The 27953-nt window shown below is 42.7% G+C and overlaps 1 protein-coding gene across 5 annotated transcripts in view; it reads right to left on the reverse strand.

Annotated features, from left to right (window-relative positions):
* LOC132837019 (transcription factor COE2) overlaps positions 1-14002 on the reverse strand; it is a 268330-nt gene extending 254328 nt beyond the window's left edge. For 3 of the 5 annotated variants that reach the window (XM_060856662.1, XM_060856661.1, XM_060856658.1), the window contains exons 1-4: positions 7277-7821; positions 5315-5471; positions 4045-4108; positions 979-1034 (exon numbers count right to left, since the gene is read on the reverse strand). In XM_060856662.1, the coding sequence (XP_060712645.1) occupies positions 979-1034; positions 4045-4108; positions 5315-5471; positions 7277-7407 (408 nt within the window). In that variant the 5' untranslated portion in view covers positions 7408-7821. The other 2 variants (XM_060856660.1, XM_060856659.1) reach the window with 2 other exon arrangements.
* Between the last annotated feature and the right edge of the window lie 13951 nt (positions 14003-27953).

Genomic DNA, 27953 nt, shown 5'->3' on the forward strand with positions numbered 1-27953 from the left:
TCTCCCCTAGATTTACTCTCTCTTTTCCAAGTCAGGTCTGCAACTGATGTGCAGTTCTGCACCTCCTGATAACTGTGTCCTTCATGACCTTTCCTGACCAGATTGTCAATGGAGTGCGGAGGCATCGTGTAGTGGAAATATAATTGAAATAGTCATCCAGAACCCCAGTATTTTGGGGATGTGGATTCAACATGGCAGAAAATGAGATGCCCATTCAATAAAAAGCGAGACTGTCAATGGGATGTTTGAGAGTGGGAGCATTCAGTTGAAACACATACAGAAAATGCTGGAGAAACTCCGCGGTATGGCAGCCTCTGTGGAGAGAGAAACGGATTTAAAGTTTGGAATCTAGCATTCTCTTCAGAATGTATCCCCCCAACACCGAATGAATCTAGTACTTTATACTTCAAACTCATACTGGACTCGAAACATCAATACTGTCTCACCCTCCACTGATGCTGCCAGACTTGTTGAGTTTCTCTAGCGTTTTCCCTTTGTCCCAGATTTCCAGTGTACACCATCTTTTGCCTTTATTCAAGCACACAGCTTAGCCTGATTCTTGTAAGCAAATTTGTCACCAGTAAGCACTGAAGTATCGTCAAGAGTGGCATGTTTTCGGCTTGTAAATCATAATTTATCCTGAAATGCTAATTTACTCGCAGGATTCAAGATCGCATGCCAAGCGTCTACAATGCATGCTGCTTCGACCCACCCTGCTAGAATATCAGTAACACTTGCTTTTCATGTCAGTACTCAATGGCTAAGAACTTCTGGTGCACACGTGATTCATGAGATCTGTTGTCTGCATAATACTATGATGACAGTGCGTTTAATCGTAACAAATGGTTCGACACTGCCTTGCACCGCTGACTTTTCACGTCGCTTTCATTTATATTGCTTTCAGGATAGTGGTTTTGGAAGAAACTGGCGAGTTTTGTGTCATTGATAATATCGGGGAAAAATAATCAATCTTTGTACCTGCTTGGTCACTGAATCAATGAGTCGCACGTACAGGTCTTGTTCCGTCCGCATACCTGCACAAAAGCAAAACATCAGCAACAAGAAACCTTTGCTTTTCGCTTTTCTTAATACATTTGCAATTGACTAGACAGAGAACAGGTTGCAGTGTTGTCACCCCGACATGTTCGATGTTGCGAATAATCAGAGTTCAACTGTATCTCGAGTAGCCACCAGTAGTTTATTTTTTTTTCATGACCATGACCAATGTTTGTGTGAACCAGATCTTCATAAATTCACCACTGTATGTGTGACTAATTTGTTCAGTGACTCTCTCCCCTGCAGTCAATAAGGTGGGGGACCAGAAGTAGGCCATCCAACCCATCGAGTTACTGAGATTATAGTTGAACCGATAATCCCCAACTCCCCTTGCTTTTTCTCCATTGAGTTTCACATTTTCACTCTTGATTCCCTGACTGGTTCAAAATTTGTCGAAAATTTTGTCTTCACTGTACTGAATAACGCAGCCTCTCCGGCCCACTATCGTGAAGAATTCCCCAGATTCACTGCCCTCTGAGAGAAGAAATTACTTAGACTGTGCTTTTGTTATGCCGGATAGTTCCTAATCCTTCACAAGATCTCAAGCTAATAATTGAGAAAAAAAAGAACTCAAAAGGATGAACTATTTTGAAATGTCGCCGTAACACCATAAGATGTCGGAGCAGAATCAGGCCACTCAGCCCATCAAGTCTGCTCGTCCTTCGGCCGTAGCTGATATGTTTCTCAACCCCATCCTGCCTTCTCCCAGTAACTTTCGATTCCCTTACTGGATGTAAGTTTGCTTGCTGAGCTGGAAGTTTCGTTTCAAACGTGTGAAAACGAACCTTCCAGCTCAGCGAGCAAGCCTGCATCCAGAACCTCAACCTGAGCTACAAATCTTCTCAAAACTCTATTCCCTCACTCATCAAGAACCAATCTATCTCTGTCTTACATACTCTCAACGACTTGGTCTCCCATAGTCAACTGCAGCAATGAATTCCACGGGTTTGCCACCCTCTGGCTGAAGAAATTCCTCCTCATCTCAGTTCTATCGGGTGATCCCTTCACTATGAGGCTGTGCCCTCGGGTCTTAGTCTCTCCCATTAGCGGAAACATCTTCTCCACGTCCACACTATCCGGTCCTCTCAGTATTTTGTAAATTCCAATGAGCTCCGCCCCCCCCCCCCCCCCCCCCCACTCCACCTCATTCCCACCCATGCTTCTGAACTCATTGAGTACAGACCCTGTCTTTAACCTTCCTCATACAACAAGCTCCTCTTCACTTTTGGGATTATTTTTGTGAACCTCCTCTGGACTCCCTTCAGGGCCAGTATATCCTTCCACAGAAACAGGTCCCAAAAGTGGTCACAATATTATAAATACAGTCTGACCAGACCTGACACAGCATCAGCAGTACACCCCTGCTATTGTATTCTGCCCCTCTCAAAATGAATGCTAACACTGCATTTGCCCTCGAACTGCCAACTGAACATCAAGTTAACATAGAACATAGAAAAATACAGCGCAGTACAGGCCTTTCGGCCCTCGATGTTGCGCCGACCGAAGCCTACCTAACCTACACTAGCCCAATAACCTCCATATGCTTATCCAATGCCCGCTTAAATGACCATAAAGAGGGAGAGTCCACCACTGCTACTGGCAGGGCATTCCATGAACTCACAACCCGCTGAGTAAAGAATGTATCCCGAACATCTGTCCTATACCTACCACCCCTTAATTTAAAGCTGTGTCCCCTAGTAACAGCTGACTTGAAGAGAGTTCTGAATGTAGACTCTCGAGTTCCTTTGTGCTTCAGATTTCCAAAACATTTCATTTCGAAAATAGTCTTTGCATCCATTCTTCGACATGACCTCACACTTTCCCACATTGTGTTCCCTCTCCCACTACTTTACTCACTCTCCGAGCCTGTCCCAAGTCTTTCTGCAGTCTCTGGCCCCCTCAACACTTCCTGTCTCTCCGCCTTTCTGCAAGTTTAGCAACAATGCCCTTACTTCCTTCGTCCAGATGTACCAGGTGAATTGTTGTGCTCCCAACACTGACCCCTGCGGAATTCCACTTGTCACCGGCTGCTATCTTGAAAAAAGACCCCTTTATCCCAACTCTTTGCCTTCTGTCAGTCAGCCAGTCTTCCATCCACGTCAGTATTTTGCCCCGAACACCATGGAATCTGATCTTATTTCACAGCTTTCTGTGTGGAACCTTGCAAAAGGCCTTTTTGAAATCCAAATAGGTCATGTTCACTAGCTCTCCTTTGTCTAATTGATGAGATGGAGTAGTTGGTTAAAACAGGAGAAAGTGAGGTCTGCAGATGCTGGAGATCAGAGTTGAAAATGGGTTGCTGGAAAGGCGCAGCAGGTCAGGCAGCATCCAAGGAATTCCTTGGATGCTGCCTGACCTGCTGCGCTTTTCCAGCAACACATTTTCAGTATTTGGTTAAAACAACTCGGCTGAAACAGGCGTTATTATTTTTGAATAAAATGCGCTGCTAAGGGTTATTCTCATGCTGTCCCTGATTTTCTGCAGTTTATTTCTCGGGTGCTCTCGGTGTTGAAAGGAACCTGTGTGCGTGAAGCAAACGGGAACCTTCCCCCGTTAGTTTCATTAATGAACGGCTGAAAGTTAGCCTTTCCAGAACCTACCTAGACACACACAAAGTCAGAAAGTTGAAGCCGATTTTAACTTTTTGCAGTAGGTCGGTTTTGAACGAGCTTAAATTTCGCCCGACCAGTCACTGCAATGACATTAAATGTATATTCAATTGAATGATTGGGCAGAGTTGTAAATAATTTGAGTTTTATGTTTTGAAATAGTTTATGTCAACCAACAGTACGGGTTACAGGAGTTGCAGTCCGTGGTTATCATGGTTTGTTCCATTTTCTTCCATTCCTGTCTTTACCATTCGCGCTCAGTATTGCGTTCGAAAGAACTTAGCGCAAATACAAGCAGTCGCCCCAGATACTTTATATTGTCGCGATCTAACAGATCTCCATGCGCTGGCTAATTGTACGATTTTCGGGACGGACTTACCATTACTGTAAAGTAGCTGCAGCTTGTAATGTGTCCCATTGTTAGTTTTGTCGTTTCCCGGCTCCTGAAAAAGATTTAACATCATTTAGATGTTCATGTTTTCCTGGATCTGTCACGTTTTAAGGGAAACCGTCATCGCAGTTTCAAAGTTAATCAATCGGCAGCCCTTGCAAGATTTACGATTTGAAAATCGACTGAGGTTAAACCTTTGAGTGCAACAACACATGATCATCACCACCTCCCCTGTCGACCCTGAGATTCAATGTAAAACATTTCAAATTCTGGCGTGGTTTTTGAAATTCCAGGACGGGGGCTGGTGAGTGACTGTTATTCGCAAAAGAGTTGTCATCTTTTTTAAATGGGCGTTGAACGGACGCGAAACTGACTAGGGAATGGGCAGCGATGATTGTCTACGAAAGTAAAGTTGGTCAAAATACTCTGAAATTGGGAAATCACAGGACAGAGTTTGACCGTTTAACCCAACATATCTACAGCTAATGCACACGGTTGAAAATTGAAACTTTTGTTTCCTGCCCAATTTCAGCAGATCATGTTCTCTGAAAAGTTACAAATTCTTTCGTATGTTCAAGAAGCAAGAGCTCACTCTGCCTCGGTTTTTTTGGGGGGATAACGCCATCGGGTGAAAGATTCTAGCGTTAGAATATGTCCAGCCGGACGTCCACTGGCAATTCTCGCCGTGGGTCACGATCAAAGTCAACTTGGAGCGGTGTAAAACTCCCGTGAGTCAAGTCTCCTTGGAGCGGGTGTATTCCCAGACCGGCATTCTCGCTCGACACCGTGGAGCGGATCAGACTCTGTGATCTGAGAGCCGATCGATAATGTCTCAAATACAGACTGTGATGCAAAGATGTGGAGCGCGTTCAGAAACTCGAGTGAGTTCCTCGTTTTAAACTTGGATTCCGTTCTATGATTGAACACTCCTTTGGCGAGCAGCTCCATTGTTCTTTTGATCACAATTGGTATTTGAGACAAGGTTGTGTTCTCGAAGGTTTAACATTTAAGAAAGGCCATTTATTGGACGTAACTATTTTGATTTATTTCAGTATGCTGTTGAGCGCGCAAACCTGGAATGTGCAGGTGGTTTATTTAACAAGGAACACACTCGGAAATATTTAGCCTGTGAAACAGCCCGCTTTCTAAAAATTGAGAAAATACACACATGACCACACTAAGGGTGCAGTACAAGTTATTGTCAATGATTTATTTGTGTGTTCCTCAGGTTAAATTCGAAGCTGTTTTCTTTACGTACCAAGTCTTTCTCCACGAAGTCTGTGAAAGTGGTTCTCTCGATCTCCACTGGCTGTCCCTGTCGGTCATAAAGTGCCAGAACGAAGTGGAAAAAATTGGACTTTCGTAAATTGGACGGAGGCTGTTTTTCGAAGTGCGCTCTGGCCAGAGCCACGCCGCTGAGGAGGGAGGGAGGGAGGGAGTAAGGAAGAAAGCGGATAAGAAAAACTTCCCGAGCGGCGCAGATCCCGGAGCGCGAATATTGCGATTGGTCATTTATCTGTTGAGGTGCGCATGTATAGTCTCACGGCCAACTTCATGCCACAGAATAAATCCCGTTCCTTCTAACAAGGATACAAATGAAATAAACAATATGCGTGGCGGAATCGGAGGTCTGTCGCCTATTTGGCAACTTCATGTGAAAGGAAAAAAACAGAGAAACGTGTTTTGTCAGAATTTGTTTCTCTAATTGATTAGTTTAAAATTGAAAATTTGTGTGTTCTCACGCACTGGCAATTTAAGTATGTGTAGTTTAGAAACTTACATCCGCGCTATTATTCACTCCCGACATTTACCACACGCACAATTGCAGTCTTTTCATGTGAAATGATGAACAGGCCAGAGAACATAAGTACACCACAACCAATTTACAATGCTGGCAAGAAAAAGATATAAAGAGGAATTGTTTTATCATTCAACAGAAGTATCTCTGGAAGTTAAAGGAAATCAGAAACATAGAACGTTTCTGTCCAAAAAAAGCAATGGACGCAACGTCATTTAATTTTAGAATATTAAGATCAGAAAAATCCTCTCAGAACATGATTGACAGTCAGTTTGAACGGAGAGGGCATGAACAGAAGATGGATAATTTGGAGCCGTCAGCGATTCTTGCACAGTAACTGAGAGTGAAGGGAATTGAGTCGCTGAGGGAACGTTTAGCGAGTGGGGAAAATAATTCCGCGTCATCCTGCACACCGGACGGGAGCGTATGACTGAATCCTCCAACTCATGTTGTTCTTGGGTTTTATTGAAAAAAATATTTGACTTTTCAAGAAGTCAATTTCATTTCAAATTTACCAATTGGAGAAAAGGAGAAACTGTGCGTGCTGGAGCCAAACCTCTTCAAATTATAAACTCAGCCAGGAGATTTAAAAAACTTCATCTGCTTTTTAAAATATCAGTGAAGGTCCTAAGATTTGTGCTTCTTTTAACCTTACCAAAAGAAACCGACTTAAAGCAGTGTTGCTACAAAGTGCAGGTGATTGTTTTGGATTGAGTGTAGATATTCGTTGAGTTCCTAAAACAGCATCTTAAGAGATTGTCAATTCCGCCTGGCTCAAGTTGCTACTCTTTCAAAATATCGTCACTGCGCTTTGAGGTCCTTGGATCCTGTTACACCTGGGAGGGAAATTCAGCAAACCTTGCCCAAAGATTCGAGCCAACAATTTCAAATTTGCCTTTTGTCCTTTTTAAAAAAAAATACCCGTGCGGTCAATGAAAAAGAGCGCACGATTGCCTCTCCCATTTTAACCCATCATTGAACATCTGGTACAACAGTTTAATGAAATATCTCTTCGGTACACCTGGAGATGACTGTTGTACTGAAGGGACAAGCAGAATTGTCGCTGCCTTGTTTCATAAAATTAATTGTCTCACCAACTCTCACGCCCCCGGCATGCACCCTCCTCCCCACCATCACCAATAACAACACCCCCTCTTGCTTCAAGTCCCACAACAAACACAAACTAAATTTTAATATTGGTCCTTCAATAGTTTTTTTTGTCTGTTGGATTTAAAATGTCGAAAACTGAAAGGAATTGCGTTTCGTTTATTTTGAGCTGCCAATGAGCTGTTAGGGGGTTTCTCAGCCGTGCGAGGGAGGTCGGGTGTTGGGTTTTAGTGCCGTGGTCAGCCAAAACAAGGATTATTTGAATGTATAATCAACCTGCCGTATAGTTTTAGTTGAGTTTGTTGTTTACCGTACCTCTGTGCCGCGACATTAGCGGCCACCACCCCTACGGTCCGGACCCAAGATCGAACGGCGTCCATTCCACTCCCAGTCGATTTGTCCTTGATATCAACCGCTCTCGGTAAGTGGTCCTGAATCCCAAACATTTAAAATAATAGTTCAGAATTAGAACTCCGTTTTCAAAAGAACAGAAATCTAAAAATGGACGATAGCAGAATCCTTCTTGAGTGAAAAAAAATCCCAGAGTAGAAAGCGCTATGCCACTCTCTCACACCATTCGAGTTGCACAGATTTGGTTAGAAGTTGTTTTTAAAAAGATCTCCAGTGTCACAGAGTTCGCTGAGGCGGTTAACAGTGAAGTTTTTTTGGAGATTTATTCTCCTCTGGGTGTTGTCATCCTTCAAGCAGAAAACCATCGAGGAATCGATCACGGGCTAACAAGCCTCATCTGCTTGCCGAAGACGGGGGGTGGGGGGGGGGGGGGAGACATCGATCCGCGCACAAATAGAAAGTGCCCTGAATCCAGGGGCGATGGAGATGCAGAGGTGAGAGGTCTCGGAGTCGCTCACCGGCTCTGACATCTATAGCTCCATTCCGCCAAGTCCTGACTCTAATGAATGATTCCCTCTGCGGGAGGGCCGCAGCAGTAACTGACAGCTCGGGGGGCGTGGAGAAGGAGTCTCGACCACATTTCTGCTTTCTGGATCAGCGTTGGCGAGTTTCAGATTGGATAAAGTATGTGATTTATGCACGCCTTTCTCCCAGCTGTTACCAATAGGAGGCATGTTATTACCATAATATAGGGATGGAATGTAGAAAGTCAGTTAAAACAGTCTGAATTCAAAGATTCACGCTGATTGATATAGTGTTTGGGGGTGTTATAATCCATTGTGTGCGCGTGTCTGTTGGGGAGGTCATGCACTCTCAATTCATCAATTTCTTTCTCGTTCATTAGTTGTCTTTCTGTCTCGGTTCCTTTTTAAAAATCTCTGTTCCTGCTACTTTCTCTCCGAGCTCTGCGCTTGTTCTTGTCATTCCTACTGCATTAATGTATCCGCAATTCAGTGCCCATGTCTCCTTCTAAGCTCTTGTCACTCTCTCTGTCTCTGTCACCCTTGCGTTACTTTCCATCTGCCTCTGTCACTTTTACCTGTCACTACTTTTTGCGTCACTCAACTGGACAACTCTCTCTGTGTCCCTGCATTCCCCTCCCCCGCTTATTCGACCAGTGTCACCAGATCTCTCTATCCCTGTCACTCTGCCTGTATCAGTCATTGTTCTGCTGTCTCTCTTTCGTCGTTTCCTTCTGTTCCTGTCAGTATATATATCCTGTTCTCTCTTTCTGAAGTCACTGTCCCTCTTGTTTCCTGCCAATGTCTCTGTTATTCTGTATTACTCTCCATTTCTGTTAATCTCGGTGTAACTGTTTGACACTGTCGCTCCTTGTCCCTGTCTCTGTCACGATCTGTCTTTGTCCTTCTCTGTGCCAGTTTTTTTTTCGTTGTTTCTCTCTCCGGACCTGTTCCTGTTAAATTGACATTATTCATTTTTTTAAAAACATCTCTATCTCCATCAGTCTTTTTCTCCGTAAACCCCATTGTATCTCATTTTGTTTATGTGATTTCTTCTTTCTCGGTGTGTTTTGTCTCATGCACTGACACTCACGTGAGTTACACTGCATCCAGATTTATTCTCGTCTATCTGTTCTTTCTATATCTCCTGGGGTAACTACTCCATTGGGGTTAGTTGCTCTTAATCTTGTACTTCACTCTCTGTTCCACCACGGCGGCCTTCTGACTCCTCGATTGATGCGAAAATCATTTAGTTGATGTCAATACAAACCTGGCCCCGATTCAGTTGTGTAAAATGTTTTGCCGCCGATTTCAGCCTGACATTAAACTCCTCTCACCTCGCCCTTCCCATCTAAGACTTCACAAAATCAAAAGCAACCTCCAAGGAAAGCTTTTCTAAGAATTACCGCCGAAGTTTCCGATGAAAACAATCCCTTCCCAAACCAGGTTTACGTTGTTGAGGCACTGCGTATTTTGTAAATTCATGTCCGCCCACAACCATCCATTTTAATCTTTTTAAATACATATTGAACGTTATAATCATCAGGCATTATATATCCTTTATGATTACACAGACTTTCTCAATGTGCTATATTTAAATTCAGTGATTATTGATACTTTATCGTCATTTAAAGCTGGAATGGAAGGTCAGGTGTGGTCTATTTTTGATCAAGGGTCACTGGACCCAAAACGTTAACTCTGCTTTCTCTGCACAGGTGCTGTCAGACCTGCTGAGTTTCGCCAGCAATTTCTGTTTTTGTTTCAGATCGCAGCACCCGCAGTTCTTTGCTTATTTTAAATATTAACTTCCCTGATTTTTGACACATTAATTATTGTCACCTATTGAAAAGTTGTCATATATTGAAATTCGTCAATGTAATAAACTCGAATCAACTGTTCACTGAAAATTTAATTTCCAATTTTCGACTCTTTGTGTCGTTTTCTACACGTAGGGCAGAAAAAATTGTTTTAACTCGAGCAAACCCCGAGGAGAATTGCTGCGTTTTTCAGAAGAGCTTTGCTCCGATGTTGAATCATTGCCTGGGTCCAACTCAGGCCACGGACGAGCAATCGGCTCGGTGTCTGTGATCGATGTGAGTTTGTGACTTGGGGAAAGAAACAGCAAAATCGTTTGTCGCGATTCCCACGCCTCAGTCCAAACTTGAACCTGAGGTTTGTGCAACAGAGATGGGATCAAGTTACCGTGACATCCGATCGCTTCCATCCGATGTATTTATTTTGAAGGCTCTGTTCGTTAACATTTGAATGTAACTGTTGCACGGGAAAGTGACTTTATCCTTGCCGGGGGTCTGTTTTTCAGTTTGGCCGTTTCTCTTCTCCTGGTTTTCGAAAAGGGAACGGGAGACGTCCAAAGACTGGGGGGGGGGGGGGGGGGCGGGGGGGGTGGGGAGCGGGGAGGTTGGCGGGGGAGACGCTTGGTATGCAAACAGATTTAATGGGGAACAATGAAACTCCGCTCACAGACCATCTGCCGGAGCGACCCTCAGCTGTCACCAAGATCTCTTAAAGGGACAGATCGAGGCAATGTTTTTTTGACGGAAGTCAACTAATTGAGTGAAAGACGTGGTCACTCAGGAGCACGGGGAATAGCGTAGAACGAATCTATTCGCCTTCAACGTTGTGTTTGTTTCTAATGATTTCTTGAACTGATTTTCATTTTTTTCGTGAAAATAGATTCATATTTCAGCACCATAATAATTAAAACGGCGAGGGAATTCCCAAGACTGATTTATTTTTCTCTCAGTAATAACCGAATTTATATAATCACAGGATAGATTAACGATTTCTGATTGAACGAATCTAGATAAAACGTGGTGGAAAGCTGTCTGGAGTCCATAATGTTCCACTGTAAAAACAGAGGAAATTCAAGGACGATCATTTCCCCAAATCCTGACGTACAACTGCGGCGTGAATTCCTTGCCTGTATACCCGGTGAATCATTACAAACACCAAACACACCATTGAATCCGTGTTGGAAAGTTACTTTTCAACCGTTTAAATTGTTGCCCTGTTGTATTTCCCAGTGAATCACAAATTGGTTGCTTTATTTTGAAAATAAAGCAGATTCATTTGGAAGGGGTAAAAAGATGTTGAGGAATTACACTCTGACCTGCAAATTAAATGTGATATATTTTTGGCTCCGAAATCCGAAATGAATAAGCTTATTTGAGATGGCGACAGTCATCATTATTCCAAATAGTCATGGCCCATTTGTCATCTGTAATATTTAGTTTATTGCAATTCGACAATTTTGTTGAATGATTCTTGCTTGCTTTGATCCGGATAGAATTGTTCAGTTAGATCTGGTTGATGAGTACAATATTTGTGAGATCAGCCATTGGAGTGAAGTCCAACAACATGACAGCTGCGAGCAAGTGGTGAGTAATCTGCTTGAAAGTAATCAGTTGAATTTAGTCATTGTTTAAATAATAGTTAAAATGCCGCCATCTGAAGGCGGTTTTCAATGGGATTTGTCTGTTTGTGCCGTGGGTGTGGAGAATGCTAATCGACTCCGTCCCTCCCTCCCCGTCCCCTTCCTGCCCTTATTGAAATCTTGCCGTTGCTGCGAAGTGTGAGGCCCGGAGGACAATAGGAAGGCGTGTGCCAGGGCCCCAGGTCTGAAGGGAGCGTCTGTCTGCGGGCAATTGCCCGAGGACAGCGAGCATTCAGCCGGGTCAGAACACTGTCACCCTGGCTAGGCCCAGCCAGCTGCCACAGTCAAACTGTTCAAAGATCCAGATAACAATGATCCAGACCAGATGTATGGTGCGAGTTCTAGATATCTGTTTAAATATACTGTGTTGTCCTTTGACAGTGAGAAAACTGTTGCAATGTTTTCCACAATATGTTAATATGGTCAATCTCAATATCACACATGCACATATAAATTATTTATACACCTAAAGTATGTTGCTAAGCCTCTCACGCTGTTTCCTCACAGACTATTTTCACTTTTACATCTAAAATCTCCAGACTTTGAAAACTCAGTTTTGTTGTTTGCGACTCAAGGTTTGATTTTGCGTCTGACCCGTTTTGCCCTTGGTGGCCGGAGCCTGGTCCTTTGGCCAATTTTGTCAATTAATGCATCGTACAGTGATCGAGGATTTAACATGATAACGTATTTGATAGCTGGACGGATTAGCGGCAGAGTATAACATGGCACATTGTGAACCAAGATCAAATGAAGTGTTCCACAGCTTGTTAAAATGGATGATGCAGTAATTAAACCTATCAGCTTGAAACTCTTGTTCAGCATTGAGGAGGAAGAACCGAACATGCATCAGAACGTACCATTACATGGATTAAACAGACATAAGTTTCCTCAGTACCGTGTCCAGTTTGACAGTTGCTCGAGATTTTTCATGTAACATCAATTAACATCACAATAATTTAACAACTGACATGGGGAGAGATACACCGCGCAGCGCCCCCAGCCAAAGTGTGACAATTCTATTCAGAGTTTGTTTATTTTTCTGTATTGATGGACTTGCCGAGTCCAGATCGCTTTCGTTCCCTAACCCCACTGCACTCCCCCCTGTTGAACAATAACGCGCCGCGAAAAGCAAAAGGAAATACAATGGCTGATGAATCTGACCTGAAGTCTTCTGTATTAACTTGTACTCAGTCCGTTTCGTTTCTCGTGTCAGCCCATCTTGGCCGCCTTCAAAATTGTCACACACTTTGGTGAAGTCGGTTCTGTGAGGTTTTTGAAATCGAGAGGAGAAACTAAGTACACTCTCAGTCGCAAGAGCTACACAGTCACATACACTATCAACAATAATCAACGAATTCAAAATGCTTGCTGCAGTCTCTCCGATCTCGGCTTTCACACCTTATTTTTGTGTTACATTTGGTTTCCTAACCTTCAGATACAACTGTTCTAATCTGATGACCTGATGATTTTTTTAAAAAATTGCTCCAGGTAGGAAGACAAATAAAATGCACGATTTTCGTTGGAACCAACGATTTACTTGGGTTTAACACATGCAGGCGGTGAGCAGACGGTAGGCGGTGGGATGGGAGGGGGTGGTGGTGGTGTCGATAAACAGATTGATTGAATCATTCCCACTCAATAATCATTATGTATTTACATGCACTCTCACAATTAGCAGGCAGCAGTTTATATCCCATAAGAAGCTGAATATTAAAACTGTGCAGGATAATTGGACCCCCTGCCGTCCTTGATACGATTATGTCACAGCCTGAGGCGAAGTTTCATCGCACACAGTTTTTGAACTCACTGAATCCGTCAATGAAGTATTTATTTATTCGGCAATTATTCGTAAAATACATGCTATGTTTTGCTGTTGCACATCGGAGATTCAAAGTTTGCAAACCGACCTCACCTTCCCGCCCCCCACCGACATTTATCACCCCTTCCTCATTGGCCATAATGATACAGACAGCAAAAGTCCGTATTTACGGTCCTCACAATCTATACGTGCCCGAGGATTCCACACTCCGGAGAAAACATATCCCAACACATTGAATTACCTGCGAGTAATTTTGTTTGTTCAAATAAAAGGCATTTGTTTCCCAATTATAATTTTTTAAGGGCCGTAACGTCTTGTCTATTTTCTGTTGTGATTTCAACCGCCGACGTTTTTATGAATATTCTGCCTTACAGTATATTCGTCTTGGAATCAACACTTACTTTGTTAAGATTCATGTTATCGCATCACACACATTTATTTTTTTCAGACCCCTCTTGTGTTTCACTCTTCTCAAATTCGACTTGTCAATTTCATTCTCCCACCCACTTTCACCACCCTCACCAACGTCAAACAACACTCCTGCGTCCCGAAACTCAGGTTGATTTTCAATATTTATGCCAGCCATAATCAAACAAGTTTAACGGCACAACTATCACAAATTAGCAGCACCGAACAAGGGGCTCAGTTTTACCGCCCCGTATACCGCTTTTACGATTGAGGTAGAGTTCCAAACATTGCAGCATTACGAACATTTCCTTGACAAAGACGATGCACGAATTAATAGACAGCCAGAAAGACATAGGAGACTGGTTTAGAAATTAAGAAACATACATTGAAATACACACCTGCAGCACAGGCAGTACGCTGAGTTTTCTAAACTCAATACTCTCATGTACGGTGATTTAGCGCCACTCTAATTAGTGCTTTCACTTCATTGACTTTTTCTGGCGCTTTTGCTGGCAATATTACACCATGGGTTAACTCTGCCTTCAAATCAAAGTCAACTCGCGTCTCGGCTTCTTTGTTCAGCAGATGTTGCACCTCCCGAAACCCACAGGAGGCGTTTGAAAATAGCAGCGCACTGACTGAGGATGAACAGCGCCACGCTGTGGCAGCGATCTGCGTCTATTTGTTCAATGGTGTTTCTTCCAACACTGGCATCCGTCCGCCTCTCGCAAATGATGCTTCTTGCCATGTGTCGCCCTCAGATAATTTCAATCCAGTGTCTGTTTTCTTCAAGCGTGGGCTTTGTTCGAGCGTGACAGCAGTTTTTTTTTCTAGAGCTTGGAGCTGCCCAGTGCTGCTCCGATATTGTGAGTATTTTCTGGCGTTTAATTTTGGAGTTCATGCGTGCAATCTTCTCCCATGGATGTGCGTCCCATCATGAAAAAGAGACGTGCAATTTTCCAACTTCTTACACTACCTTGGAATATCCCAAAGCGTATAAGGCCAGTAGTTTCAAAGTTTTATCACTGTTACGATCATTGCTGAGAATCCTGATGACCTTTCTCTTTCGATATAAGGAATATTAAATCACAGATGACACGTGGAACACCATTCAACCTGTACGAGATGATTAAGGAACAAATAGAACACACGGCTGCCTAACAACATCGCAAACCCATGAAGTTATGTCTGATTTAAAAAAAAATCTGCTGCCCTTGAACTACTGCGACCCATGTACTGTTGGTCGACCCACAATGCTGTTAGGAAGAAAGAGTCAGGATTTTGATCCAGAGACATAGAAAGAATGGTGACATATTTCCAAGTCAGGATGGTGAGTGGTTTGTTGGTGAAATTGCAGGTGGCAATGTTGCCATGTACAGCATCTGCTGTCTTGTCCTTCTGCATGGAATAGATTGTGGGTTTGAAAGGCGCGGTCTGAGGAGCCTCGCTGAATTTCTGCGATGCATCTTGTATACTGCAACTGAGCAGAGTGGAGGATGGATGAATTCATGTGATTGCGGATGCTGCGTCTTGTCCTGGATGATGCAGGCTTGGTGAGTTTTGTGGTAGCTGCAATCATGCAGACAAAGTGGGTATTGGCTTGCTTTATAGAATGTGAACAGACTTTGGGGAGTTAAGAGGTGAGTTACTTGCTGCAGGATTCCTAGCCTTTGATCTGCTCTTGTGGTCACAGTATTTTGTATGGTGAGTCCAGTCAGTTTTTGATCAGTGGTAGCCTCGGGGATGTAGATAGTGGGGGAATTCAGTGAGGGTAACACCGCTGAATGTCCAAAGGCAGTGGTGAGATTGTCTCTTGCTGAAGATGGTCATTGCCTGGGCATTGTGTGGCACAGATGTGATTTGCAACTTGTCAGCCTAAACCCGGATATTGTCTAGGCCTTGTTGCATTTGGACATGGTCTGCTTCATGATCTGAAAAGTTGTGGGGTGGCATGGTGGTGGCTCAGTCCCCAACACAAGGGACCTGGGTTTGATTCCATCCTTGACTGACTGTCTATGCGGGAGTTTGAACGTTCTCCCTGTGTCAACATGGTTTTCCGCCAGGTGCTCTGGTTTCCTCCCACAATCCAAACATGTGCAGGTTAAATGGGTTGGCCCCTGCTAAATTGCTCTTAGTGTCCAGGGATGTATAAGTCAGGTGGATTACCCATGGATAATTTAGGGTTACATGGATATGGTAGGGGGAGTGGATGGGACAAAATTTGGAGGGTTGGTGTGGACTTGGTGGGCCAAATGGTATGCTTCCACACTGTAGTATCTATGTGCAATTATTGACAAACTACCATCTGACCTGATGATGGAGGTCACATGGATGTAGTACAGGGTTAAACTTTGTTTGCCTCAGTTTATTTTCCAGCCCTTTTGTATCTGCCATATCATATCAAAACAATCACAGAGCTATCATGGCACAGAAGGAAGCCATGAAGTCCATTACGACTGCACTGTCTCTCCAACCAGCATGATGACTTGGTTCTGTTTCCCTGAATTTCCACCATATTCTTGTGCATTGTTTCTATTTAAATAATCATCCTTGTGAACACTTGAGTAGGCTCTGCCTCCACCACACAACTAGGCAATGCGTTCCAGACTTGAACCACTTGTTGTGTAAAAAAAAATTGTTCTCATATCACATTTGATAATTTGCAAATCGTTTTAAGTCAGTGACCTTTAATTCTTGATCCTTTTATGGGCAGTTATAGTTTCTTCCTATCTTGATCAGTTCTCTTTTGAGTTTTCTCTCCAAGGAGCACAATCCTAACCTCTCTAATCTATCCTCATAACTGGTTTCTCATCTGTGGAACCATTCTTGTATAACGCTTTTGCACTCTCTTAAGAGCATTCACATCCTTTGTACAAGATGGCACCCAAAACTATCCATAATACCGCCACTATGGTCTAACAAGTGTTTTCTGCAAGTATTCTATCCTTTATTTTATATTTCTTCCATGTTCATCCCCTCATATTCTCCACATTGAACTTTATCTGCCACTGATCTGCTCATCTGCCACATTGTTCATTTCCTTTTGGAGTTTAACATTATTGTTCCAGTTTACATTATTTCCAAGTTTCATATCATGTGCCCATTTTGAAGTTGTTCCTCGATCTCACATTGCCATAGACTCATACAGCATGGAAGCAGAGCCTTCAGTCCAACCAGTCCAAGCTGAACATAATCCCAAACTAAACTAGTCCCACCTGTCTGCTCAAGGCCCATAACCCTCCAAACATTTCCTATTCATGTATCTAAACAAATGTCTTTGAAAACATTGTAATTGTACATGCATCTACCACTTCCCGAGTAAGTTCATTCCACACCCCCCAAATCCCTGTGTTCTACAACACTGCACAAGGCCTTACCATTAATTGTACAAGCCCTACCCTTATTTGTTGTATGAAAATGCAATACGTTGCATTTATCCAGATTGGACTCCTTCTGCCATTTTTTAGCCCACTGACACATTTGATCAAAATCCTTTTGTAATCTGTCACTGTCTGCTGTGACACCAATTTTAGTGTCATCCACAAACTTACTACCCATGCCTTCTCATCCAAATCATTAATATAAATGACAAACAAAAGAGGACCCAGAACTGATCTCTGCAGAACATCGCTGGTGACAAGTCTCCAGTCCAAAAAACAACTCTCCACTATAACCCTCTATCTCGTTGAGTCATAGAGATGTACAGCACGGAAATAGACCCTTTGGTCCAATTCATCCATGCCGACCAGGTATCCCAACCTAATCTACTCCCATTTGCCAGACTTGGCCAATATACCTTGAAACCCTTCCTATTCATATACCCTTCCAGATGCTTTTTCATTGTTGCAATTGTGCCAGTCTCCACCACTTTCTCTAGCAGCCCATTCCACACATGCATCACCCTCTTTGTGAAAAAGTTGCCCCTTATGTCCCTTTTATATCTTTTCCCTCACACCCTAACCTATGCCGTCTTGTTCTGGACTCCCCACCCCAGGGAAAAGACTGTCTATTTATCCTATCCATGCCACTCATAATTTTATAAACCTCTATGAGATCACCCCTCAGCCTCCGACACTCCAGGGAAAACAGCCCCAGCCTGTTCAGCCTCTCCCTGTAGCTCAAATCCGCCAACTCTGGCAACGTCCTTGTCAATCTTTTCTGAACCCTTTCAAATTTCACAACATCCTTCCGATAGGAAGGAGACCAGAATTGCATGCAATATTCCAAAAGTGGCCTAACCAATGTCCTGTACAGCTGCAACATGACCTCTGAACTCCTATACTGAATACTCTGACCAATAAAGGAAAGCATACCAAACGCCTTCTTCACTATCCTGTTCACCTGCAACTCCACTTTCAAGGAGCTATGAACCTGCACTCCAAGGTCACTTTGTTCAGCAACACGCCCAAGGACTCCCTACCATTAAGTGTATAAGTCCTGCTAAGATTTGCTTTCCCAAAATGGACGGTTTTTAATATGGCACCATCTATTTCCCCACATTCCACATCTTCCATGTCCTTTTCCACAGTAAAATGTTCAGTATCTCCTCCATCTCCTGTGGCTTCACACAAACGTTGCTATACTGATCTTTGAGGAGCCCTATTCACTCCCTAGTTACCCCTTTGTCCTTAATGTATTTGTAAAAACCCTTTCGATTCTTCTTATCTCTATTTGCCAAAGCTATCTCATGTCCCCTTTTTGCCCTCCTGATTGCTCTCTTAAATATACTCCTACTGCCTTTATACACTTCTAAGGATTTACTCAATCTTTCCTGTGTATATCTGACTTCTTTTTTCTCAACCAAACTCTCAAGTTCTCCAGTCATCCAATATTCCCTACACCTACCAGCCCTTCCTTTCACCCGAACAGGAATATACTGTCTCTGGACTCTCGTTATCTCATTTCTGAAGACTTCCTATTTTCTAGCCGTCCCTTTACCTGCAGATATCTGTCCCCAGTCAGCTTTTGAAAGTTCTTGCCTAATACCATTAAAATTAGCCTTGTCCACTTTAGAACTTCAACTGTTTGATCTGTTCTATCCTTTTCCATCACTATTTGAAAGCTAATAGAATTATGGTCACTTGCCTCAAAGTACTCCTCCACTGTCACCTCAATCACCTGCCCGACCTTATTTCCCAAGAGTTGTTCACATTTTGCACATTGTCTAGTAGGTACATCTACATACTGATTCAGAAAATTTTCTTGTACACTCTTAACAAAATCTTCTCCACCTAAACTCTTAACATTATGGCAGTCCCACTCTATGTTTGGAAAGTTAATGTCCCCTACTGTAACCATCCTATTATTCTTACAGATAACTGAAATTTCCTTGCAAATTTGTTTCTCAATTTCTCACTGACTACTTGGGGGTCCATAATGCAATCCCAAAAAGGTGATAATCCTTTTCTTATTTCTCAGTTCAACCCAAATAACCTCCCTGGATGTACTTCCGGGAATATCCTCCCTCAGTACAGATGAAATGCTGTCCCTGATCAAAAACCCCACTCCCCCATCTCTCTTGCCTCCTTTTTTTATCCTTCCGATAGCATTTGTATCTTGGAACATTAAACTACCAGTCCTGTCCATCCCTGAACCACATTTCTGTAATTGCTATGATATCCCACTCCCACATTCCTAACCGTGCTCTAAGTTCATCTGCCTTCCCTGTTAGGCCTCTTGCATTGAAATAAATGCAGTTTAATTTATCAGTTCTTCCTTGTTCTCTGCTTTGTTCATGCCTTCCCTGATTGTTTGATTTGTTCCCTTTCCCAACTGTAACAGTCTTAGATTGATCTCTTTCCTCACTATCTCCCTGGGTCACCCCCCCAAAATCCCTGCCACCCCCCAGCCTTACTAGTTTAAATTCTCCCAAGCAACTCTTGCAAATCTCCCTGCCAATATATTAGTCCCCCTCAAATTCAGGTTACAATCCATCCTTCTTGTACAGGTCACTTCTATCCCAAAAGAGATTCCAATGATCCAAAAATATGAATCCACCTCCCATACACCAGCTCTTCAGCTACACATTCATTTGCTGTATCCTCGTACTCCTACCCTCACTAGCTCGTAGCACCGGGAGTAATCCAGATATTACTACCCTTGAGGATTTCCTTTTTAAGCTCCTGCCTATATTCTCCCTGCAGAATCTCAACCTTTCCCTTCCTATGTTGTTGGTACTGATATGTACAATGATCTCCTGCTGGTCCCTCTCCCCTTTGAGAACATTCTGCACCCTCTCTGAGACATCTTTGATCCGAGCACCAGGGAGGCAACACACCACTCTGATTTCACGTTGCCTCTAACTGTCGCTACAACTGATCCATTCGACATGACAGTATCGCAACCAATGACATTTATTGCAGATATAATCCTCAGTCACCCTTAAACTCTCCCCAAACTCCCACATCCGCCAAGGAGAGCATGTCACTCTACTAAAGGCCATTTTTCTCCTTCTAATCGACAGACCCAGAAAATAACAGCATCGTATTGCTCTATGAAACACTGGTCCAGCCTAACTTATACTTATGGCTTATATTTTTTAAAAATTAATCAAGAGACAGATCCCAATAAAACACATATAATCAAGAAAGAACCCATTGTACTCACTATAGTAGGTTTGCAGCAAGGCTATACTTAACTATTTACTTATCTGTTTCTATGCTGTGACCTCTCCCAAACAGGTTCCTTCAAGGTCAATTGTGAATTTCTCTGTTTGTTAAGTTTTCCTAGACACATTCTAATGTCCAGCGATACATGAATTCAAACAGCAAAGGCAGTAACTTTGCAAATTCACTGCTGTGTCAGTTAGCAGTGTGGGTTTAGTTCTCTCTCTCCCTTACAGACCATGTGCTTGCTGCCTTTGTCTTTCTCCCTTTTAAAAGTGCTGTTGGTTTGACTTTTTTTCAGAGTTCCAAAACAATTGCAACAGTAATTGCTGCTCCTGGAATTTGAGGAAGTCACTGCCAACATCTAAAATATCTCAAAAAAGGAGCACCCTGTTATAGCCAGAAATTTTTCCCATCCTCCATCTTCGATTACCCAGAATGTTCAATTAAGCCAATTATGTATCCAATTGGCAAGCTCACCCTGAATAGAGGTTAACAAAATATCTCAGGACAAGCTATAGGTTTGAGCTATAGGGAGAGGCTGAATAGGCTGGGGTTGTTTTCCTGGAGGGTTATAGGCTGAGGGGTGACCTTCTAGAGGTTTATAAAATCATGAGGGGCATGGATAGGGTAAATAGATAAAATCTTTTCCCCGGGTTGGGGGAGTCCAGAACCAGAGGGCATAGGTTCAGGGTGAGAGGGAAAGATTTGAAAGGGACCTCAGGGACAACTTTTTCATGCAGTGGGTGATGCATGTCTAGAATGAGCTGCCAGAGGTAGTGGTGGAGGCTGGTACAATTACAACATTTAAAAGGCATCTGGATGGTATATAATAGGAAGGGTTTAGAGGGATATGGGCCAAGTGCTGGCAAATGGGACTAAGTTAATTTAGGATATCTGGTTGGCATGGATGAGTTGGACCGAAGGGTCTGTTTCCGTGTTGTACATCCTGATGACTCTAAGTAAAGATTCCAAATGTGGGGAACTCCATCAGAGACCTTCCTCCAGCCCAAAAATTTCCATTGGCCACTGTTCTGTTCCCTATAAAGTAACCAATTTTGTACTCATTTTGTACTCTTTTATTCTGACAAGTGTGCTGTGTAGCATTGTCTCAAATGCCTTTTGTGAGTCCATATATATCATATCAGCAGCAATTGTCTCAGTGACCCTTTCTGTTACCTCCTCAAAGAACTCCAGTCAGTTCATGAAAAACAATTTACTCTTTACAAATCCATGACGGCTATTCGTAAACTACCTATTTTTTCCATGTGCAAGAATTAGAGTCATAAAGTCATACAGATGTACAGCATGGAAACAGACCCTTCGGTCCAATCCGTCCATGCTGACCAGATATCCCAACCCAATCTAGTCCCACCTGCCAGCACCTGGCCCATATCCCTTCAAACCCTTCCTATTCATACACTCTTCCAGGTGCCTTTTAAATGTTGCAATTGTACCAGCCTCCACCATTTCCTCTGGCAGCTCATTCCATACACGTACCAACTTCTGCGTGAAAAAGTTGTCCCTTAGGTCTCTTTTATATCTTTCCCCTCTCACCCTAAACTTATGCCCTCTAATTCTGGACTCCCCCATTCCTGGGAAAGGACTTTGTTTATTTAACATATCCATGCCTCTCATGATTTTATAAGGTATACTCTATAAGGTAACCCCTTAGCCTCCGACGGTCCAGGGAAAACTGCCCTAGCCTATTCAACCTCTCCCTGAAGCTCAAATCCTCCAACCCTGGCAACATCCTTGTAAATCTTTATGAATCCTTTCAAGTATCACAACATCTTTCTGACAGAAAGGAGACCAGAATTGCACGCAGTATTCCAACAGTGGCCTAACTAATATCCTGTACAGCTGCAACATGACCTCCGAACTCCTGTACTCAATACTCTGACCAATAAAGGAAAGCATACCAAACACCTTCTTCACTATCCTATCTACGTGCGACTCCACTTTCAAGGAGCTATGAACCTGCACTCCAAGGTCTCTTTGTTCAGCAACACTCCTGAGGACTTTACCATTAAGTGTATAAATAATTATTTATTGGAGCTTCTGCACCACTGAAATCAAACTGGCTGGACTGTAATTGCGCGACTTATTCTTACTACCTTTTTGAATAGGTCGTAACGTCTGCAAATCTCCAGTCCCCTGGTGTCTCCCCTAATTCTAAGGAAAACTGAAATATTGTGATGAGTGCCCCTGCAATTTCCTCTGTGACTGCCTTCAATGTCCTTGGATGCGTTTCATTCGGTACTGGTGCATTATCAAGTTTAATTATCAATAACCTATCCAACATTTGCACCTTATCAACTTTGAACCCTTTGAGTGATAAAACCTCTTCCTGTGTCACCATGGCTGATGTAGCATCTACCTCCTTGATCAAGGCAGATGCAAAATATCAACGTAATTCTCAGTCTTGCCTCTTACCCCCATCTGTAAATCCATCCTTTGGCCCTGAATCAGCCCCACTGCTCCTTTTACTACCTTTTACAACTGATATGCCTGCAGAAAAATTTGGGGTTTTCTTTTCTGTTGGCTGCCACTGTTTTCTCATAATCACTCTTGTTATGTCAAGATCCTGGGTGATGTTCCTCAATCCAATGTGCTTTCAGACAGGATACACCAAATCAGGTGAGGAAAGATGAAATAGTTCCCCTTCTTTATTCAACCATCCCATGGCTGATTGCAACAGGGTTAACTTAAAGTTAAGTGAAAAGTAAAAATTAAAATTTTATCATTTGTTGATAAAATGAACTTAAACTTGAAAAGGAGCAAATTTAGCCTGGCTTTATTGACTTAACAGAGTCTGAGTATATTATTACTGAAACATGAAGAAAATTCATTGTGCAATACAGATACACATAGGTCATAAATAAGAGGTGAGTCCAAAATGTTAAAAGTAAAAAAGGTTGTACTGATCATTTCTGAATTGAACATAACATACAGATAAGATGATGTTGCAGCCTTATTGGTTGCATTAGTTGTGTTGACTGTCAGTTGAACAGATGAGTTTTGAGATTCTCTTTTTCGTAGATTGATGGAAATTTCTTTGTCTGGATTCCCTTTTAATTTATTTTGCAACACTCAGAGCGAGAAAGCATTTTCATTAACCTGCAACACAGGGAGACCAGGAGAAAGCTTTATGACATGACCTTCACAGCAGTCCAATGCTCAAATTCAGCTGGTGTATAAAACAGCATTCAGTTCCACTTGTCCATTCCAGCATAGTTGAAAATGCCTTTTAAACCCCAGCCGTTATATATTCTTCAACAGGAAAACGACAAAATGTGTTTACAGTTTGGGATATCATCGGCAGTCAGTGGCTTGCTACTGAGCAGAGATTTTTTTTAAAATTCCCTGCAGTCTGGAAACAGGCCCTTCGGCCCAACAAGTCCACACTGACCCTCCGAAGAGTAACCCACTGACTCCCATTTCCCTCTGACTAATGTACCTATTAGCATAGCCAATTCACCTGACCTGCACATCTGTGGGAGGAAACCCAATCAGACACAGGGACACATGCAAATTCCACACAGACAGTCACCGAAGGCTGGAATTGGGTGTACCTCATAAATGGTGGTCAGGCTTGATTTGTGAGAAGTTGAGTTACTTGCTCCATAATTCTCAGTGTCTCATCTGCTCTGCAAATAGGGTACTGGCATTTGTATAGAAATAACATGCAAAGACATGGGAAAAAGCAAGAGGTTGGCACTGGGTAGTGATGGTCATTTGAAGAGGCGGTGCAGACACGATAGTTCTCCTTTTGCATCTAAGATGGCTGTGGTTCTGCTCTCATATCCACAGTGTCCATTTGGTTAGTTTAGTTAAAATAGTGATGGAAAAGGATAGACTAGATCTAAAAGTTGAATTTCTAAATTGGAGAAAGGCTAATTTTGACGGTATTAGGGAAGAACTTTCAAAAGCTAATTGGGGGCAAATGTTCGCAAGTGAGGGGATGGCTGGAAATTGGGAAGCCTTCAGAAATGAGACAACGAGAATCCAGAGAAAGTATATTCCCGTTTGGATAAAGGAAAGGCTGGTAAGTATAGGGAATGCTGGATGACTAAAGAAATTGAGGGTTTGATTCAGAAAAAGAAGGAAGCAGATGTAAGGTCTAGACAGGATAGCTCGAGTGAATCCTTGGAAGAGTAGCAAGGCAGTGGGAGTATACTTAAGAGGGAAATCAGGAGGGCAAAAAGGGGACATGAGATAGCTTTGGCAAATAGAATTAAGGAGAATCCAAAGAGTTTTTTACAAATATATTAAGAACAAAAGAGTAACTAGGGAGAGAATAGGGCCCCTCAAAGGTCAGCTAGGCAGCCTTTGTGTGGAGCCGCAGAAAATGGGGAAGATACTAAATGAGTATTTATCATCAGTATTTACTTTGGAAAAGGACATGGAAGATATAGAATGTTGGGAAATAGATGGTGACATCTTGAAAAATGTCCATTTAACAAAGGAGGAAGTGCTGGATGTCTTGAAACGCATAAAAGTGGATAAATCCCCAGGACCTGATCAGGTGTACCCTCAAACTCTATGGGAAGCGAGGGAAGTGATTGCTGGGCCTCTTGCTGAGATAGTTGTATCATCAATAGTCACAGGTGAGGTACTGGAAGCTGGAAGTTGGTTAACGTGGTGCCACTGTTTCAGAAGGGTGGTAAGGACAAGCCAGGGAACTATAGACTGGTGAGCCTGATGTCGGTGGTGGGCAAATTGTTGGAGGGAATCCTGAGGGACAGGATGTACATGTATTTGGAAAGGCAAGGACTGATAAGGAATAGTCAACATGGCTTTGTGCGAGGGAAATCATGTCTCACAAACTTGATTGAGTTTCTTGAAGAAGTAACAAAGAGGATTGATGAGGGCAGATGTGATCTATATGGACTTCAGTAAGGCATTTTACAAATTTCCCCACGGGAGACTGGTTTGCAAGGTTTGTTCTTATGGAATACAGGGAGAACTAGCCATTTGGATACAGAACTGGCTCAAAGGTAGAAGACAGAGGGTGGGGGTGGAGGGTTGTTTTTCAGACTGGAGGCCTGTGACCAGTGGAGTGCCACAAGGATCAGTGCTGGGTCTACTACTTTTCACCATTTATACACATGATTTGGATGCAATCATGAGAGATGTAGTTAGTAAGTTTGCAGATAACACCAAAATTGGAAGTTTAGTGGACAGCGAAGAAGGTTACCTCAGATTACAACAGGATCTTGATCAGATGGGCCAATGGGCTGAGAAGTGGCAGATGGAGTTTAATTCAGATAAATGTGAGGTGCTGCATTTTCAGGAATGCAAATCTTAGCAAGACTTATACATTTAATGATAAGGTCCGAGAGAGTGTTGCTGAACAAAGAGACCTTGGAGTGCAGATTCATAGCTCTTTGAAAGTGGAGTTACAGGTAGATAGGATAGTGAAGAACGTGTTGGTATGCTTTCCTTTATCAGTCAGAGTATTGAGTACAGGTGTTGGGAGGTCATGTTGCAGCTGTACAGGACATTGGTAAGCCACTGTTGGAATATTGTGTGCAATTCTGGTCTCCTTTCTATTGGAACGATGTTGTGAAACTTGAAAGTGTTCAGAAAAGATTTACAAGGATGTTGCCAGGGTTGGAGGATTTGAGCTATAGGGTGAGGTTGAATAGGCTAGGGCAGTTTTCCCTGGAGCGTCGGAGGCTGAGGGGTGACCTCATAGAGGTTTACAAAATTATGAGGGGCATGGATAGGATAAATAGACAAAGTCTTTTCCCTGGAGTCCAGAATCAGAGGGCATAGGTTTAGGGTGAGAGGGGAAAGATATAAAAGAGACCTAAGGGGCAACTTTTTCATGCAGAGGGTGGAATGTATGTGGAATGAACTGCCAGAGGATGTGGTGGAGGCTAGTACAATTGCAACATTTAAAAGGTATTTGGATAGGTTTGGAGGGATATGGGCCAGGTGCTGGCAGGTGGGATTATATTGGGTTGGGATATCTGGTCGGCATGGACGGGTTGGACCGAAGGGTCTGTTTCCATGCTGTACATCTCTATGACTCTCCTATATGATAATCCTTGATGTTGATCATTGAGTATTCAGTGATGTCACTGTCAGTGAATGCCAGAGGGTGATCACTAGATTCTCTTTTGTTGAAGATTGTCATTTTGTAGCATGAATGTGACTTGCCAATTATGAGTTCAACCCTGAATATTGTTTAGATGTTGCTACATACAGACACAGACTGTCACACCAAGCCTTGATGTCGTACAGGCCTCGCTACATTTGGAGATTTCAACATCTCAGGAGGCCTGAATGGTGCTGAACATTATACAATCATTAAACATACCCACCTTTGATGTTATAATGGAAGAAAGGTCATCGATGAAGCATCTGAGACGATAGGACTAAGGACATTTCCATGAGGAACTCTTGGAGAGATATCTTGGAGCTGAGATGACCAACCTCCAACAACCACAACCATTTTCCTTTATGCTAAATATGACTGAAACCAGCTGACAGTTTTCCCCGATTCCCATTTAATCTAGTTGTGCTAGCATTCCTTAATGTCATCCGTGGTCAAACTTTGCTTTGATGTTAAGAGCAGTTGGTCCAAGGCTGTATGAACTAAGTAGGACTAAATGCAAATAGAGCACCAGTGAGCAAGTTATTCTTCAGCAAATTCCAGTTGATGGCATTGTTAGTGACTATTTCCATCACTTTGTTGATAACAAAGAGTAGACTGACCTGCCGTTCATTGGCCAGGTTGGAAATTTCCTGCGCTTTGTGGACAGGAAATGTCTTGGCAATTTTCCACATCATCTGCTGGAGTGGATTCAAACACATATCCCCAGAATATTGTCCTGCATAGGTCTCCTATGTTGTGGCTTCATCACATTAATATCTAATTTCCCCAAATCTGTTCCACAACAAAAGACATTTATAAATTGTTTTTTTCAGAACTTATTCCTCTGAACCAAAGCAAAGCTCTTTATGGAAAGTGCAAGTCTGGAAAGTTTAAATGTGATTTCAACTGAATAAAAAATTTTCAATTGAAATGTGCAATTGAAAAGCATAAGAAACTAAGCACCCCCTCTTGCGTCACCAACCAGCAGGGAAGGCACTAAGCAGAGTAGCTGGAACAGTTGAGTGGTCCTCCTTGGAGAAATGGGTGTATTTTGCAGAAGGCGGCCTTGTGAACAGAAAGATCACACAGATAAATAAAATTCTTCCAACAGGTGTGAATCACAGGCTTAACTGTTGTTCACATCAACTGTGTTTTCAATGCCGAAAAAATAAACTGTCCAGTTGATGAGCAGCTCTCATAATTTTACGTATTCCTAAAAGGAATATATGTCCCCCAACTTAAACTTAATCACAGTGTTCCCCATTTGTCTTGCCCAGCCAATACAGGTATCTGCTCTGAATCTTCCTGGCAGGGCAAACTAGAAACATTGCCAACTACACTGAAAGCCTCTTGATATTTTTCAGAAAGCAAACTTAAGCACTTGCAGCAACATAAACAGAAACAATTATAAATTCTTGCATTATTGGATTCCAGCAACTAATGTACTCGGAGGAGCTTATGCTCAGGCTTTTAAACTCCAAGCTGTGGACTATCTTCTTAAGATCTGTGCTGGGGACTTGAAACAGCACCTCTGTCCTTAACATATAAAATATGTGGGAGCGAGGAAAACAATACAACTGAACTTTGCTGTTTGAAATATTAATTCTTGGGATTGAGGAGAATCTGAAAAATTCAGAAGAATAGTCCTCATGGGAATTCAGAGTCTGGAAGTCAACATGTAACAGATAATCGGTTACCCTCATGTGCAAATTAGGATTTCCTTGTGGG

The sequence above is a fragment of the Hemiscyllium ocellatum genome, chromosome 48 (genome assembly GCF_020745735.1).
Source record: "Hemiscyllium ocellatum isolate sHemOce1 chromosome 48, sHemOce1.pat.X.cur, whole genome shotgun sequence".
In the NCBI taxonomy this organism is placed as follows: Eukaryota; Metazoa; Chordata; class Chondrichthyes; order Orectolobiformes; family Hemiscylliidae; genus Hemiscyllium; species Hemiscyllium ocellatum.